Source organism: Neophocaena asiaeorientalis, unplaced genomic scaffold (genome assembly GCF_003031525.2).
Source record: "Neophocaena asiaeorientalis asiaeorientalis breed wild unplaced genomic scaffold, Neophocaena_asiaeorientalis_V1.1 scaffold141, whole genome shotgun sequence".
NCBI lineage: Eukaryota > Metazoa > Chordata > Mammalia > Artiodactyla > Phocoenidae > Neophocaena > Neophocaena asiaeorientalis.
This window is the reverse complement of record NW_020174267.1, coordinates 3497704-3513123: the sequence shown is the minus strand read 5'-3', so window position 1 is coordinate 3513123 and position 15420 is coordinate 3497704. Positions and strand designations below refer to the sequence as shown.

General features: G+C 37.9%; 1 protein-coding gene across 1 annotated transcript in view; it reads right to left on the bottom strand.

Annotated features, from left to right (window-relative positions):
- Positions 1–15420, bottom strand: part of DNAJC3 (DnaJ heat shock protein family (Hsp40) member C3) — an 86989-nt gene that overhangs the window by 45598 nt on the left and 25971 nt on the right. The window contains exons 3-4 of the mRNA XM_024755267.1: positions 13711–13835; positions 11101–11175 (exon numbers count right to left, since the gene is read on the bottom strand). Coding sequence (XP_024611035.1) covers positions 11101–11175; positions 13711–13835 — 200 coding nt within the window. The remainder of the gene's footprint in view (positions 1–11100; positions 11176–13710; positions 13836–15420) is intronic.

Here is a 15420-nt window from a genome sequence, read left to right as displayed (position 1 = left end):
TTTTTTTTTTTTTTTTTTTGGAGGAGAAGCTAAGGTTTTTTTCTCCACCTTTGGATGGAATTGCTTCTCTCTTGTCCTCTGAATTCTTTGCTTTACCTTGATATAGCTGAAGTGGGGAGTGGAAGCTATGAGGGAAGATGGACTCCGGTTCTTAAGCTCTTCAACCTTCTTCCTATCTGTCCTTACAAGCCCAGATCCAAGAGCTTTTGGATTGAGGACAGGAGTAATGAAGTGAGAGTGGTTTCCTGAGGGGCTATTTCAGGTTTGGCAGAGTGGCTATTTAAAGCATGGGGTTGGGGGTTGAGGGAGGCTGGGCAGGGGCAGGAGGGCTGGCAAAAGCCAGCTGAAACCTCTGTGTCTTTCTTGCGACGGGCCTCCCTTACTTGAGCTTTTTCTTTGCCTGAGATTCTGCCTGGCTCTTCCTTCTGCCAGGGTTTTTTTTTTTTTTTTTTTTTTCTTTCTTCCTTTCTTCTTTTTTCTCCCTTTTCTTCTGAGCCGTGTGGCTGACAGGGTCTTGGTGCTCTGGCCAGGTGTCAGGCATGAGCCTCTGAGGTGGGAGAGCTGAGTTCAAGACACTGGTCCCCAAGAGACCTCCCAACCCCACATAACACCAAATGGCGAAAGCTCTCCCAGAGATCTCCGTCTCAACGCTAAAACCCAGCTCCACTCAACGACCAGCAAGCTCCAGTGCTGGACACCCTATGCCGAACAACTAGCAAGACAGAAATACAAGCCAACCATTAACAGAGAGGCTGCCTAAAATCGTAAGTTCACAGACACCCCAAAACACACCACTGGACATGGTCCTGCTCACCAGAAAGACAAGATCCAGCCTCATCCACGAGAACACAGGCACCACTCTCTTCCACCAGAAAGCCTACACAACCCACTGAACCAACCTTACCCACTGGGAGCAAACACCAAAAACAACAGGAACTACAAACCTGCAGCCTGCAAAAAGGAAACCCCAAACACATTAAGTTAAACAAAATGAGCAGACAGAGAAATACACAGCAGATGAAGGAACAAGGTAAAAACCCACCAGACCAAACAAATGAAGAGGAAATAGGCAGTCTACCTGAAAAAGAATTCAGAGTAATGACAGTAAAGATAATTCAAAATCTTGGAAATAGAAAGGAGAAAATACAAGAAATGTTTAACAAGGACCTAGAAGAACTAAAGATCAAACAAACAATAAAGAACAACACAATAAATGAAACTAAAAATTCTCTAGAAGGAATCAACAGAATAACTGAGGCTGAAGAATGGATGAGTGACCTGGAAGATAAAATAGTGGAATTAACTACCACAGAGCAGAATAAAGAAAAAAGAATGAAAAGAATTGAGGACAGACCCAGAGACCTCTGGGACAACAGAAACACACCAACATTCGAATTACAGGGGTCCCAGAAGAAGAAGGAGAAAAAAAAGGGACTCAGAAAACATGTGAAGAGATTATAGTTGAAAACTTCCGTAATATGGGTAAGGAAATAGTCAATCAAGTCCAGGAAGCGCAGAGAGTCCCATACAGGATAAATCCAAGGAGAAACATGCCAAGACACATATTAATCAAACTATCAAAAATTAAACACACAAAAAAATATTAAAAGCAGCAACGGAAAAGCAACAATTATCATACACGGGAATCCCCGTAAGGTTAACAGGTGATCTTTCAGCAGAAACTCTGAAAGCCAGAAGGGAGTGGCAGGACATATTTAAACTGATAAAAGGGGAAAACCTACAACCAAGATTACTCTACCCAGCAAGGATCTCATTCAGATTCGATGGAGAAATTAAAACCTTTACAGACAAGCAAAAGCTAAGAGAATTCAGCACCACCAAACCAGCTCTACTGTAAATGCTAAAGGAACTTCTCTAGGCAGGAAACACAAGAGAAGGAAAAGACTTACAATAACAAACCCAAAACAATTAAGAAAATGGTACAAGGAACATACATATTGATAAGCACCTTAAATGTAAATGGATTAAATGCTCAAACCAAAACACACAGACTGGCTGAATGGATACAAAAATAAGACCCATACATACACTGTCTACAAGAGATCCACTTCAGACCTAGGGACACATACAGACTGAAAGTGAGGGGACGGAAAATGATACTCCATGGAAATCAAAAGAAAGCTGGAGTAGCAATTCTCATATCAGACAAAATAGACTTTAAAATAAAGACTATTACAAGAGACAAAGAAGGACACTACATAATGACCAAGGGGTCAATCCAAGAAGAAGATATAACAACTGTAAATATTTATGCGCCCAACACAGGAGCACCTCAATACTTTAAAGCACATGCTAACAGCCATAAAAGAGGAAGTCAACAATAACACAATCATAGTAGGGAACTTTCTAACACCCCACTTTCATCAATGGACAGATCATCCAAAATGAAAATATGTAAGGACACACAAGCCTTAAATGATAAATTAAACAAGATGGACTTAATTGATATTTATAGGACATTCCATCCAAAAACTGCAGATTATACTTTCTTCTCAAGTGCTCATGGTACATTCTCCAGGATAGATCATATCTTGGGTCACAAATCAAGCCTTGGTAAATTTAAGAAAACTGAATCGTATCAAGTATCTTATCTGACTACAACGCTATGAGACTAGATATCAATTACAGGAAAAAATCTGTAAAAAACACAAACACGTGGAGGCTAAACAATACACTACTAAATAACCAAGAGATCACTGAAGAAATCAAAGAGGAAATCAAAAAATACCTAGAAACAAATGACAATGAAAACATGATGACCCAAAACCTATGGAATGCAGCAAAAGCAGTTCTAAGAGGGAGGTTTATAGCAATACAATCCTGTCTCAAAAAACAAGAAACACCTGAAATAAAAAAGCCTAACCTTACATCTAAAGCAGTTAGAGAAAGAAGAACAAAAAGCCCCCCAAGTTAGCAGAAGGAAAGAAATCATAAACATCAGGTCAGAATTAAGTGAAAAAGAAACTAAGGAAACGATAGCAAAGATCAATCCTACTAAAAGCTGGTTCTGAGAAGATAAACAAAATTGATAAACCATTAGCCAGACTCATCAAGAAAAAAAAAGGAAAAGACTTAAATCAATAGAATTAGAAATGAAAAAGGAGAAGTAACAACTGACATTGCAGAAATACAAAGGATCATGAGAGATTACTACAAGCAACCATATGCCAATAAAATGGACAACCTGGAAGGACAAATTCTTAGAAATGCACAACCTTATGAGACTGAACCAGGAAGAAATAGAAAATATGAACAGACCAATCACAAGCACTGAAATTGAAACTGTGATTAAAAATCTTCAAACAAACAAAAGCCCAGGACCAGATGGCTTCACAGGCGAATTCTATCAAACATTTAGAGAAGCGCTAACACCTATCCTTCTCAAACTATTCCAAATATAGGCAAGAAACTCATTCTACGGGGCCAAACTCATTCTATGAGGCCACCATCACCCTGATACCAAAACCAGACAAAGATGTCACAAAGAAAGAAAACTACAGGCCAATATCACTGATGAACATAGATGCAAAAATTCTCAACAAACTACTGGCAAGCAGAATCCAACAGCACATTAAGAGGATCATACACCATGGTAAAGTGGCGTTTATCCCAGGAATGCAAGGATTCTTCAATATATGCAAATCAAGCAATGTGATACACCATATTAACAAACTGAAGGAGAAAAACATATGATCATCTCAATAGATGCAGAGAAAGCTATCAACAAAATTCAACACCCATTTATGATAAAAACCTTCCAGAAAGTAGGCATAGAGGGAACTTACCTCAACATAATAAAGGCCATATACGACAAACCCACAGCCAATATCGTCCTCAATGGTGAAAAACTGAAACCATTTCCACTAAGATCAGGAACAAGACAAGGTTTCCCACTCTCACCACTATGATTCAACATAGTTTTGGAAGTTTTAGCCACAGCAATCAGAGAAGAAAAAGAAATAAAAGGAATCCAAGGAAAAGAAGATGTAAAGCTGTCACTGTTTGCAGATGACACAATACTATACATAGAGAATCCTAAAGATGCTACCAGAAAACTACTGGAGCTAATCAATGAATTTGGTAAAAGTAGCAGGATACAAAATTAATGCTCAGAAATCTCTGGCATTCCTATACACTAATGATGAAAACTCTGAAAGTGAAATTAAGAAAACACTCCCACTGACCACTGCAACAAAAAAAATAAAATATCTAGGAATAAAGTTACAAAAGGAGACAAAAGACCTGTATGCAGAAAATTATAAGACACTGATAAAGTAAATTAAAGATGATACAAATAGATGGAGAGATATACCATGTCCTTGGATTGGAAGAATCAACATTCTGAAAATGACTAAACTACCCAAAGCAATCTACAGACTCAGTGCAATCCCTATCAAACTACCAATGGCATTTTTCACAGAACTAGAACAGAAAATCTCACAATCTGTATGGAGATCAGCTTGGTGCTTTGTGACCACCTAGAGGGGTGGGATAGGGAGGGTGGGAGGGAGGGAGATGCAAGAGCGAAGAGATATGGGTATATATGTATATGTATCACTGATTCATTCTGTTATAAACTAACACACCATTGTAAAGCAATTATACGCCAATAAAGATGTTGAAAAATAATAAAAATAAAGAAATGTATTTAAGAAAAAAACTAAAAATAGAACAACCTACCATACAACCCAGCAATCCCACTACTGGGCATATACCCTGAGAAAAGTATAATTCAAAAAGAATCATGTACCACAATGTTCACTGCAGCGCTACTTACAATAACCAGGACATGGAAGCAACCTAAGTGTCCACTGACAGATGAATGGATAAAGAAGATGTGGCACACATATACAATAGAATATTACTCAGCCATAAAAGAACCAAAACTGAGTTATTGGTAGTGAGGTGAATGGATCTAGAGTGTGTCGTACAGAATGAAGTAAGTCAGAAAGAGAAAAAACAAATACCATATGCTAACACATATATATCGAATCTTAAAAAATATATATATATTCTGAAGAACCTAGAGACAGGACAGGAATAAAGACACAGAACATAGAGAATGGACTTGAGGACACAGGGAGTGGGAAGGGTAAGCTGGGACAAAGAGAGAGAGTGGCATGGACATATATACACTACCAAATGTGAAACAGATAGCTAATGGGAAGCAGCTGCAGAGCTTGTGAGTGAGGGAGGGAGATGCAAGAGGGAGGAGATATCGGGATATATGTATATGTATAGCTGATTCACTTTGTTATCCAGCAGAAACTAACAAACCATTGTAAAGCAATTATACTTCAATAAAGATATTAAAAATAAATAAATAAAATAAAATAGATAACTAATAAGAACCTACTGTATAGCACAGGGAACTGTACTAAGTGCTCTGTGGTGACCTAAATAGGATGGAAATCCAAAAAAGAGGGGATATATGTATAGCTGATTCACTTTGCTGTACAGTATGAACACAACATTGTAAAGCAACTATACTGCAATAAAAATGTAAAATAAAACAAAAAAACAAAATGTGGTGTGCAGATATACATACACACACACACATGCACACACACACACTGGAATATTACTCAGCCATAAAAAGAATGAAATAATGCCATCGGCAGCCACATGGATGGACCCAGAAGTTATCATACCAAGTGAAGTCAGAGAGAGAAAGACAAATATCATATGATACCACTTACATGTGGAATCTAAAAAAATGATACAAATGAACTTATTTAGAAGACAGAAACAGACTCACAGACATAGAAAACAAACTTATGGTTACCAAAGGGGATAGCGGTGGGAGGGGGGGATAAATTAGGAGTTTGGTATTCACATATACACACTACTATACATAAAACAGATAGACAACAAGGACCTACTGTATAGCACAGGGAACTATATTCAGTATCTTGTAATAATTTATAATGGAAAAGAATCTGAAAAAGAATAGATTTTACACATGTATAACTTAATCACTTTGCTGTACACCTGAAACTAACATAATTTTGTAAATTAACTGTACTTCAATTTTAAAGATGGTTATAAAAAAACAAAAGCCCTGTAATAACTATGGGATGGGGACTTATAAGAGGTAAGCTGCCCTCTAATCTACCCTACTCTAATCTAAATACACTCCTAATTTGGTACCTCAAGTGAAAACAGCAGGTTGTTTGCCTTCTGAGATGCACCCTCCCTGGAATTTATTCCTTTGTGTCATCCCCTCCCCTAGGGTATGGGATAGAGCTGGTAACTCCTTTTAACAAACAGAACATGACAAAGGTCACAGGATGTCACCTCCCTGATTATGTACAAAACACTGTGATTTCCATCTTGCTGGCATTCTCTCTCTTGCTGGTAATCTCTTGCCTTCTCACTTGCTCACTTTGATGACGCAAGCCTGCCAGGTAGTGAGATGCTTTATGGAGAGGCCCAGGTAAGAAAGAATTGAGGGAAGCCTCTGGTCAACAGCTTGGAAGAAACCAAAGTCAGTCTAACAGCTCAAGAGGAACCAGCAGTGACCAGGCAGAGACCCAGCCCCCTCCTCAGGGGACTCTCACTCACACACATTTCCAAAGCACAAATGACCAATAAAGCTGATGCTCTTAAAAAAAAAAAAAACCTCATCCTGCCAACAACCAAGTGAGTTTGGAAGCAATTCCTTCACCAACTAAGTCTTCAGATTAACACTACAGCCCTATCTGGCACTTTGTAGCCTGTGAGAGATGCTAGAGCAGAGGAGCCAACTAACCCTGTCCAAATTCCTGACCCCTTGAACTGTGAGATCATAAATGCATGCTCTTCCTCCTTTAGGAAAGCCCTTTTTGACCCCCGACCCCCAACTCCCAGCTCCATTAGGTAACCCTACTGGTATGTTCCCACAGGCTCAATCATAGTACTTATCATACGCTATCCTAAGAGATTAGTTTTCTTTGTCAGCAACCCTCTAACCCTACCACTCTGACTTGCAAATATGCACTAAAACACTCACTGAACTAAGAAATGACCGTAGGCACTGGTTACAGGAGTCACTGATAGCTTGAAGACAAACTAAACCACCTAAGATCCTTTTCAGGACTACGACAACCAGTATGGACCTGAGGCAGCCCTGTTTACAGGAGACCCTCTGGCAGCAGAGTAACCTGTACACTTAACAAATATGAAATTCTCATTGTAGCCCAAAAAGAGATTAAGCATATTCAAACTTCTATTCCAAGGTGTAAAATCTGTACCTGAATGTAGCTATCTGACTGTATATTATTAGTAAGATGAAATCTTTATGGACTTTATAGACTGGTAAACTCTCTTAAATACCACAAAAAGCTCACTTAAGAACATAGAAAGAAAATAAATTATATATCATCTATATTCACAGATCAAAAAATAAAATATAAGAATTCTTTAATTGGCAAAGATAAAATATAGTCATAATATAAAATTTATCTTTTCAAACCATTTTATGATACCAAACAATAAAGATTGGACCATGTCATCTCTTCAATTTCTATGCTTCACAATGAGGAAAATGAGGTCCTCAGAAGGTAAGAACTTCCCAAGGTCACTTTACAGTTCTCCTCCAAGAGGTAATGGATATTATCAGTTTCTTGCATGTCTTTCCAAAGGCTTTTATCAATATACAAGCAAATACACGTTTTCTCACTCTTTCTAATGCAAATATCAACAAATGTTCTACACCATGCAGAACATATACACACGTTTCAGACCTGTGCCTACATTCCATAGGAATAGCCTGCAAATGATGCATACTGTAAAAAATTAATAAACAGATCCTCAAAGCCAAGGAAGAAGAGCCTAAGGCTTCAGGAGCCAGTTTATTTTTCTTTAATCATTTGTGTGCCTCAGTTAATCTTAAAATCTTATTTTGCAGTGAAACAATTTTAGGCTTCTGATAACATTAGGAAGCCTCAAAATACCAACTGAAATAGGCATTCCTTTCATTTCTGGATTTCAAAAGTTCTCCATAATGGCCACTGGTATTCTAAACAGTCTTTGGTCAGGTTGGTCCATTTTGTTAGAAATGCACATGAGGAAGGACCATAGTTTTTAAACATGGGGGGCCCTCAAAATATTTTTGTATTGGGATCCCATTTCTCAGAGATTTTTTTCCTACAGTAAAGGAACAATTTTCAAACAGCTTAAACAGTTTACAGCTCAAACAGCTCAATTCAGACAGCTTGCAAGCTAATACCAGCCAATTCTAAGGAAATAGCTTGGTGTTGGAAGAGCCAGACCAAAGGCTTTTTCCATCCAGTTTCCAGAGAACAGCCCCTATTCCAAAGCAATGGGCCGATCGCTAAACTGGTTCAGGAGAAACAGCCCCTGTCTCCGAAGGAATGCGCGGAAGGCTAGCCAGCTTCAATAAAACAGTCTGATCTGAAAATCAGACCAAAATGCCAAATGAGTACTCTCATACAGAGCAAGGCCTTAACCGGTAAGACGAAACCTTAAAATAGATCCCAAATAAAGCCCGGAGAGCTTCAAACGCAAAGAGGGCATGAGCTGGGATCAATGAGAAAGATGTACCTTCAAATTCCAGGGTCAGTGAGAAAAGCAGTGAGCAACAATGAGCTCATTTATGGATAATGCACCTGTTTGCTTGCCAGCTCTGGAGCCACTGGGAGTCTTCTCTGATCCCAAAATGTTGACCTAAAACAAATAGATTGCCAAATATTTCTCCAGCAAAGTTGTATTTATTCGGGATCAGCAAAGAACTGCAGTTTGGGGTCTGCGACCATGGCAAGCTATGTGCAACTCCCCAGACAGCAAGGCTAGGAGAGCACTTTTATAGAGGGGGAAAAGGAAGTTGGGAGGGCTGTAGTAAACAGAGTCCATGGCTTTTCATTCACTGAGTCCTTGCCAGGAAAGGAGAGGAAATAACCCAAATGTCTATCAACTGATGAATAGATGAATAAAATGCATCACACACATACCATGCAATACTCAGCAATTAAAAGAAATAGCTAAGTGATATATAATGCAACAGTCTGCATGAATCTCCAGGGAATTATGCCGAATAAGAAAACTCCAAAAGGTTACATAACATTTGAGACCACATATGTAACATTTTTCAAACATCAAAATTTAAGAAACAAGTAACAAATTAGTGGTTGCCAGGAGTTATGAATGAGGGGCTGAAGCAGTATGGGAGGGGAGTGGGTGTGGTTATAAAAGGGCAACAGAAGGGATCCTTGTGGCAAGAGGACTGTTCAGTATCTTGACTGTGGTGATGGATACAGGAAAAAGTGTATAGAATTAAATACATATAGAGAAATGAATATTAGTAAGACTGAGGAATCTGAATAGACTGGTAGATTATATCAATGTCAATATCCTGGCTGTAATGCCATAATATAGTTTGTTTTTTTTTTTTGCGGTACGCGGGCCTCTCACTGTTGTGGCTTCTCTTGTTGCGGAGCACAGGCTCCAGACGCGCAGGCTCAGCGGCCATGGCTCACCGGCCCAGCCACTCCGCGGCATGTGGGATCTTCCCAGACCAAGGCACGAACTTGTGTCCCCTGCATCAGCAGGCGGACTCCCAACCACTGCGCCACCAGGGAAGCTCCATAATATAGTTTTAAAAGATGTTATCATTGGGAGAAACTGGGTAGTGAGTAAAGGGTACACAGGACCTCTATGTATTATTAATTACAATTACATGGGCATCTATAATTATCTCAATAAAGATTTCAATTAAAAGGAAAATATCATTCAATACAGATGCACATTCTCGTGGAAGAATCCTACAACAATAATAATAGCAAGGGTGGTTTTAAGAACACACTAGCAGAAGCACGACTCTCAGAGGACAATCAAAAGTGTAAAGTTTCATGAAAGTCCCCTTCTTATTTCCGAGAGGTTTTAATATTGATGACAGAAAAGACATTAACTCAAGACATATCCACACTTTTCCAAAAGGATATATTCAGTACCCAGTAAGGACTAATTTGTGATAAAGCTTTATTCTAAATTGTGGTATTTCTAAAAGGCTACTCTAGCCTTTGTAACTGGAAAAGAATTCTAAGTAATAGATTTAAGTATTTGTTTAAAAGAAAGAAATACATTCTTATGTTTTATCACTCATCCATTTAACAAATTTTTACACAACACTTGCTGGGTACAAAGGACCGGGGCTAGGGAAAGGTCACTCCAGCACTTTACCTCCCCATCACCTGTCCTTCAGCCTCCTCTCTAACACGTTCCCACGTAGCAAGGTAGATTAGATAAACAGAAAATGACATTGAATTTTATTAAGACCATGAGATAGTTTCTGATTCAATACAGTTAACTTCTAATGTATTCTGGATTTGTCTGCACCTGTCTGAATATTATGACAAAGGTTATGAAAACATTAAAAATTTTAGTTTTATTTTCATAGTGGTTATCATCACGGTAACTAAGCATTTTGATAAACTACAAAAATGCAAATAATGAACAATGGAAGATACATATATATATATATACATAGACATACCCTTTCTAGACCACTCCAGAATCAAATCCATGTGGAACAAAAAAGCAGGTCTTAAAACAAGTCCCATGAGGGCACAAAGACATTAGCTAGCTGTCTCTCTTCAAATCCTTTTTCAGGATATAACCCCTTCAATTACATGTAATCTGTAACACTTCCCCCAACAAACCCAAAGCACTTTATACTTTTTAAAGTAGTCATGTGGGTGATTGCAAAATTGCCTTTTAAGATCTGTTTCATTATTCCTTTCAAATCAAATAAAGGGTTTCCCAAGTCACTCAGGTAACTTTTAGAATAGCTCAGCTGACATCTTTAGATTCTCATGGAGGACAAGGCAGAACATGAGCTATATAAACTGAGTTAGGATTACTTATCTATTCCATACACTTTACCTTCCATCTGTTAAAATGATTCTTTGATGCCAGCCACTAAATATTAATTCAGGAACTATGGATCTTACACACATAAATCAAATGATTTTCCCTTTCAGGTATAAAATGATTATTAAATGTCTTAATATAAAAAAGTAAGTTCAGTATGTTCCCTCAAAATATCTTCACAGAGCCATAAACAAATTGAACTTAACTTACCACTTTTTTAAAATCATCTTCTGCTTCATCAAGTTTTCCTTGTTTGAGTAACAAGTGACCTCTCTGTAATCTTGCCTAGAAAAACAAAAAAAAGAGTATACTGAGTACTATGAATTTCTAAATTTTCTTTAAACACAAAGAATAAAATTAAATAAGCTAATGAAATATTAAATTTTCCTATGCTCATTTGACTTCACACTCTGAGAATAATTCCTGGAACCAATGAATGTGTATAAATTTTGTTAAAGTATGCTTCCTTTAAATATACATTTTACTATATCAAAAAAAAAATGAAAACATGTGTCCTCACAAAATCTTGGACATAAATGTTCATAGCAATAGCCAAAAAGTAGAAACAAACCAAACTCCCATCAACTAATAAATCAATAAGCAAATGTGATATGTCCATACAATGGAATATCATTCAGCCATAAAAAGGAATGAACTACTGACACATACTACAATATGGATGAAACTTGAAAACATTATGCTAAGTGAAAGAAGTCAGACACAAAAGGCGACATATTGTATGATTTCGTTTATATGAAATATCCAAGTCAGACAAATCCATAGAGACAGAAGGTGCCAGGGGCTAGGACAGAAATGGGAGGTGACTCCTAATGGGTACCGGGTTTCTTTGGGTGGGGGGTGATAAAAACGCTCTGGAACTAGATAATGACGATGTTTGCAGAACCTTGTGAATATGATAAAAACTGCCGAATTGCACACTTTAAAAAAGGGTGAGGGGACTTCCCCGGTGGCACAGTGGACAAGACTCCACGCTCCCAATGCAGGGGGCCCAGGTTCGAACCCTGGTCGGGGAACTAGATCCCATATGCATGCCGCAACTAAGAGTTAACATGCCGCAACTAAAGAGTATGTCTGCCGCAACCAAGGAGCCCACCTGCCGCAACTAAGGAACACACATGCCCCAACTAAGGAGCCCACGTGCCCCAACTAAGGAGCTGGTGAGCCGCAACTAAGACCTGATGCAACCAAATAAATAAATATTTAAAAATGGTCACATTCTTTTAAAAAAAAAAGGGTGAATTTGATGATATGTGAGTTATATCTCACTTAAAAAGTACTTTAAGCCAGCATGATAACTTTTTACCACTATAATAAAAGTTGTTATAATTTGGGACTTTACCAATCAAAGCACTGGAAATAGTTTTTTTTTATTAACTCTTAATGCACATATTTACTCCACTATAACCAGAATAACAATGCCTCTTCCTTTTAACATCCATCAATCATCTCTGATATTCCTCTTCTAATGCGCATAATCCCATCTCTTCCAAGAATACCAACTCTCTGATGATCACTGTCTACCATAAGAGAGAAACCACATTCCAAATAAATAAATATTTAAAAATGGTCACATTCTTTTAAAAAAAAAAGGGTGAATTTGATGATATGTGAGTTATATCTCACTTAAAAAGTACTTTAAGCCAGCATGATAACTTTTTACCACTATAATAAAAGTTGTTATAATTTGGGACTTTACCAATCAAAGCACTGGAAATAGTTTTTTTTTATTAACTCTTAATGCACATATTTACTCCACTATAACCAGAATAACAATGCCTCTTCCTTTTAACATCCATCAATCATCTCTGATATTCCTCTTCTAATGCGCATAATCCCATCTCTTCCAAGAATACCAACTCTGATGATCACTGTCTACCATAAGAGAGAAACCACACCAATATTCTACTAAAACTTATATATTACTTTTATAGTACTTAAAAATTTCCCTAATCCTCTGTCAAATGCATCAACACACATAAAAAGCAAGATTAAAGCCACTTCAACTAGCTAATAAGTACTATAATACTAGGAAAATGAGGTACTTAACCTCTGTGGAAGGTTATGCTTAGCTGGGTAAAGTAATAAAGAAAAATCTGACACTTGTGAATTCCATCTTAAAATAATAGTAATATTTCAAACCAAATGTTCACCCATATCTAATCAATCATCTCGAATACTTTCTGGATTACGGCAGGACATAAACAATAAGTGAATTACCAAATTAATTTTGAAACAATATAATTGGGTCCTATTATTTTAAGCTATTACAGTGACCTGCCAATTGTCAAGATATCCTATTAGACCGTAAATTCCTCCACTTCTGAAGCTTGAGTGTGGGTTCAGGGCAGGACTCTTGTCTAATTCAGCACTGTATTCTCATCACAAACCACTGCTTAATTAAGCTACACCCTCTTCTTTATTCTTCCCACTACACCCTTAATTGAAACTGTCATCAGCCACCTGACAGCCTCTTAGTTCAACAGTCTCTTAATCAGCTCATTTCTCAGCCTCACATCTTGCCCTACACTCCATCCTCCACACAGATATCCTTCTAAACCACAAGGCTAACATCACTACCAACCTTCTAAAAATCACCTAAGGTACCCACTCCACTGTGCCTCCTTCACACAGGCCTTTGATTCCAGGGACTGAGTTTCTCTTGTTGCCCGGTCCACTACATCCGAGTGGCTTTCTACATCCTCCAGCTATGCCTAGCATGCCAGTCTTCTCCTTAAGAAACAAATCACCTCTTCCGAGTTTCCTTAAATTTTCCTTTAAAGAAAATTTAGATGAACTTACTGCAGTGAAATCCATCTTCAATTCAATCACTTTAGTTAAATCAGGAAGTGCTGCTTTTGATTTGCCCATAGCTAAGAAGACAGTAGCTCTCCGATAATAAGCAACATAGTTATCAGGGTCACCATCTGAAAATTAAAATAACAAATATTAACTCTCAGTACTTTACTCAAAAAACCAAGTCACCTGAACAGTATTAGAGTTTGCAATTCTACCAGCAAAGGCATTAAGAAAAGAATTTCTTCATCAATACTGGGTCATTTTGCCTAGCAAGATCACTGCAAATAAATCCAGAATAAGGGCTCAGCAACCTGTAGCCTCTGAGCCCAAAACAACCCACAGACTTCAAGTTAATATTTTTTACATTTTTAAAGAGTTGTCAAAAAAACAGAAAAATATGCAACAGACACTGCACGGCTGCAAAGCCTAAAACATTTATTATCTGGTCCCTTAGGGAAAAAGTTTGCCTACCTTTGGTCTAGAATATTAACTATATTCAACGCTTAACTTTTATAAGTATCCAATTCTGTTTGCAATTCTGTTTGTCTTTGTTGAAATTTTCTTAAGTGAAATTCTGATTGAGAATATGGACTTTGCACTTACAGGATTTTAGAAAATTACAGACTTCCATTTAAACTGATATACTGAGTGTGCAACTGCTCTCTCCCAAACTCCAACTAAAATGGCAGTGAAGAAATAAAGGTACAGACCATGGGACAAAGGAGAATGGAAAAGAGAGTGCGACCAGAGAGTAAGGCAAGAGTCGTTAACAATATCTGAAGGAAAGAAAGCAGACAGATGAGCTAGGTGCTTGAACTAACTCTACTCTGCTCAGCACCTACAAAATGGGGGAAGGAGTAAATTCAATTAGAAGTAAACCTCATGCTGCCAAACAATCCTTCTAAAAAGCAATATATATATATATATACACATTTTGTTTTCTTAAAAATTATCTTGACCAAATCCAGTCATGTACCTTAAAAAAATAAATATTTATGCACACAGATATTCATTACCATAAGATTTACAACTAAAATTCCCTAAAAGTTCTGTCCCTGAAGGTCTTATCATTTGTAAAACATTACAGTATGGGAACCTATATGGCAGGATAGTATATTATCACTCAAAATTATGATTTTAAGGAGTTGTTAACGGCTTTGAAAACTACCTGAAGTACTGCTGGGGGGAGCTAAGGCAGGAAGAGCAAATAGGCTATAAAACCATATATGAAAGAAGATACACAAATGGCCAACAAGCACATGAAAAGATGCTCAACATCACTAATCATTAGGAAAATGCAAATCAAAACCACACTGAGATACCACTTCACACCCATTAGGATAAGAAAGGGGAGAAAAAGAAGACAGAAAGGGAGAAGGAAAGGAAAGAAAAAAAGAGAAAAAGAAAAGGAAAAGAAAGGGAAAGAAGGAGGAGAATGGGAGAAAGAAAGAAAGGGAAGGAAGGAAGGAAGGAAGGGAGGGAGGGAGGGAGGGAGGGAGGCAGGGAGGGAGGATTAGTAAGAGCGTGGAGAACCTGGAGCCCGTGTGCACTGCTGGAGGGAATGTAAACTGGTGCGGCTGCTGTGAAACACAATACGGAGGCTCCTTACACACTGAACACAGAATCACCCTATGAACCACCAATTCTACTTCTGAGTACACATATCCAAAAGAAATGAAAGCTGACTGCCAAGACATGGAAGCAACCTAAGTG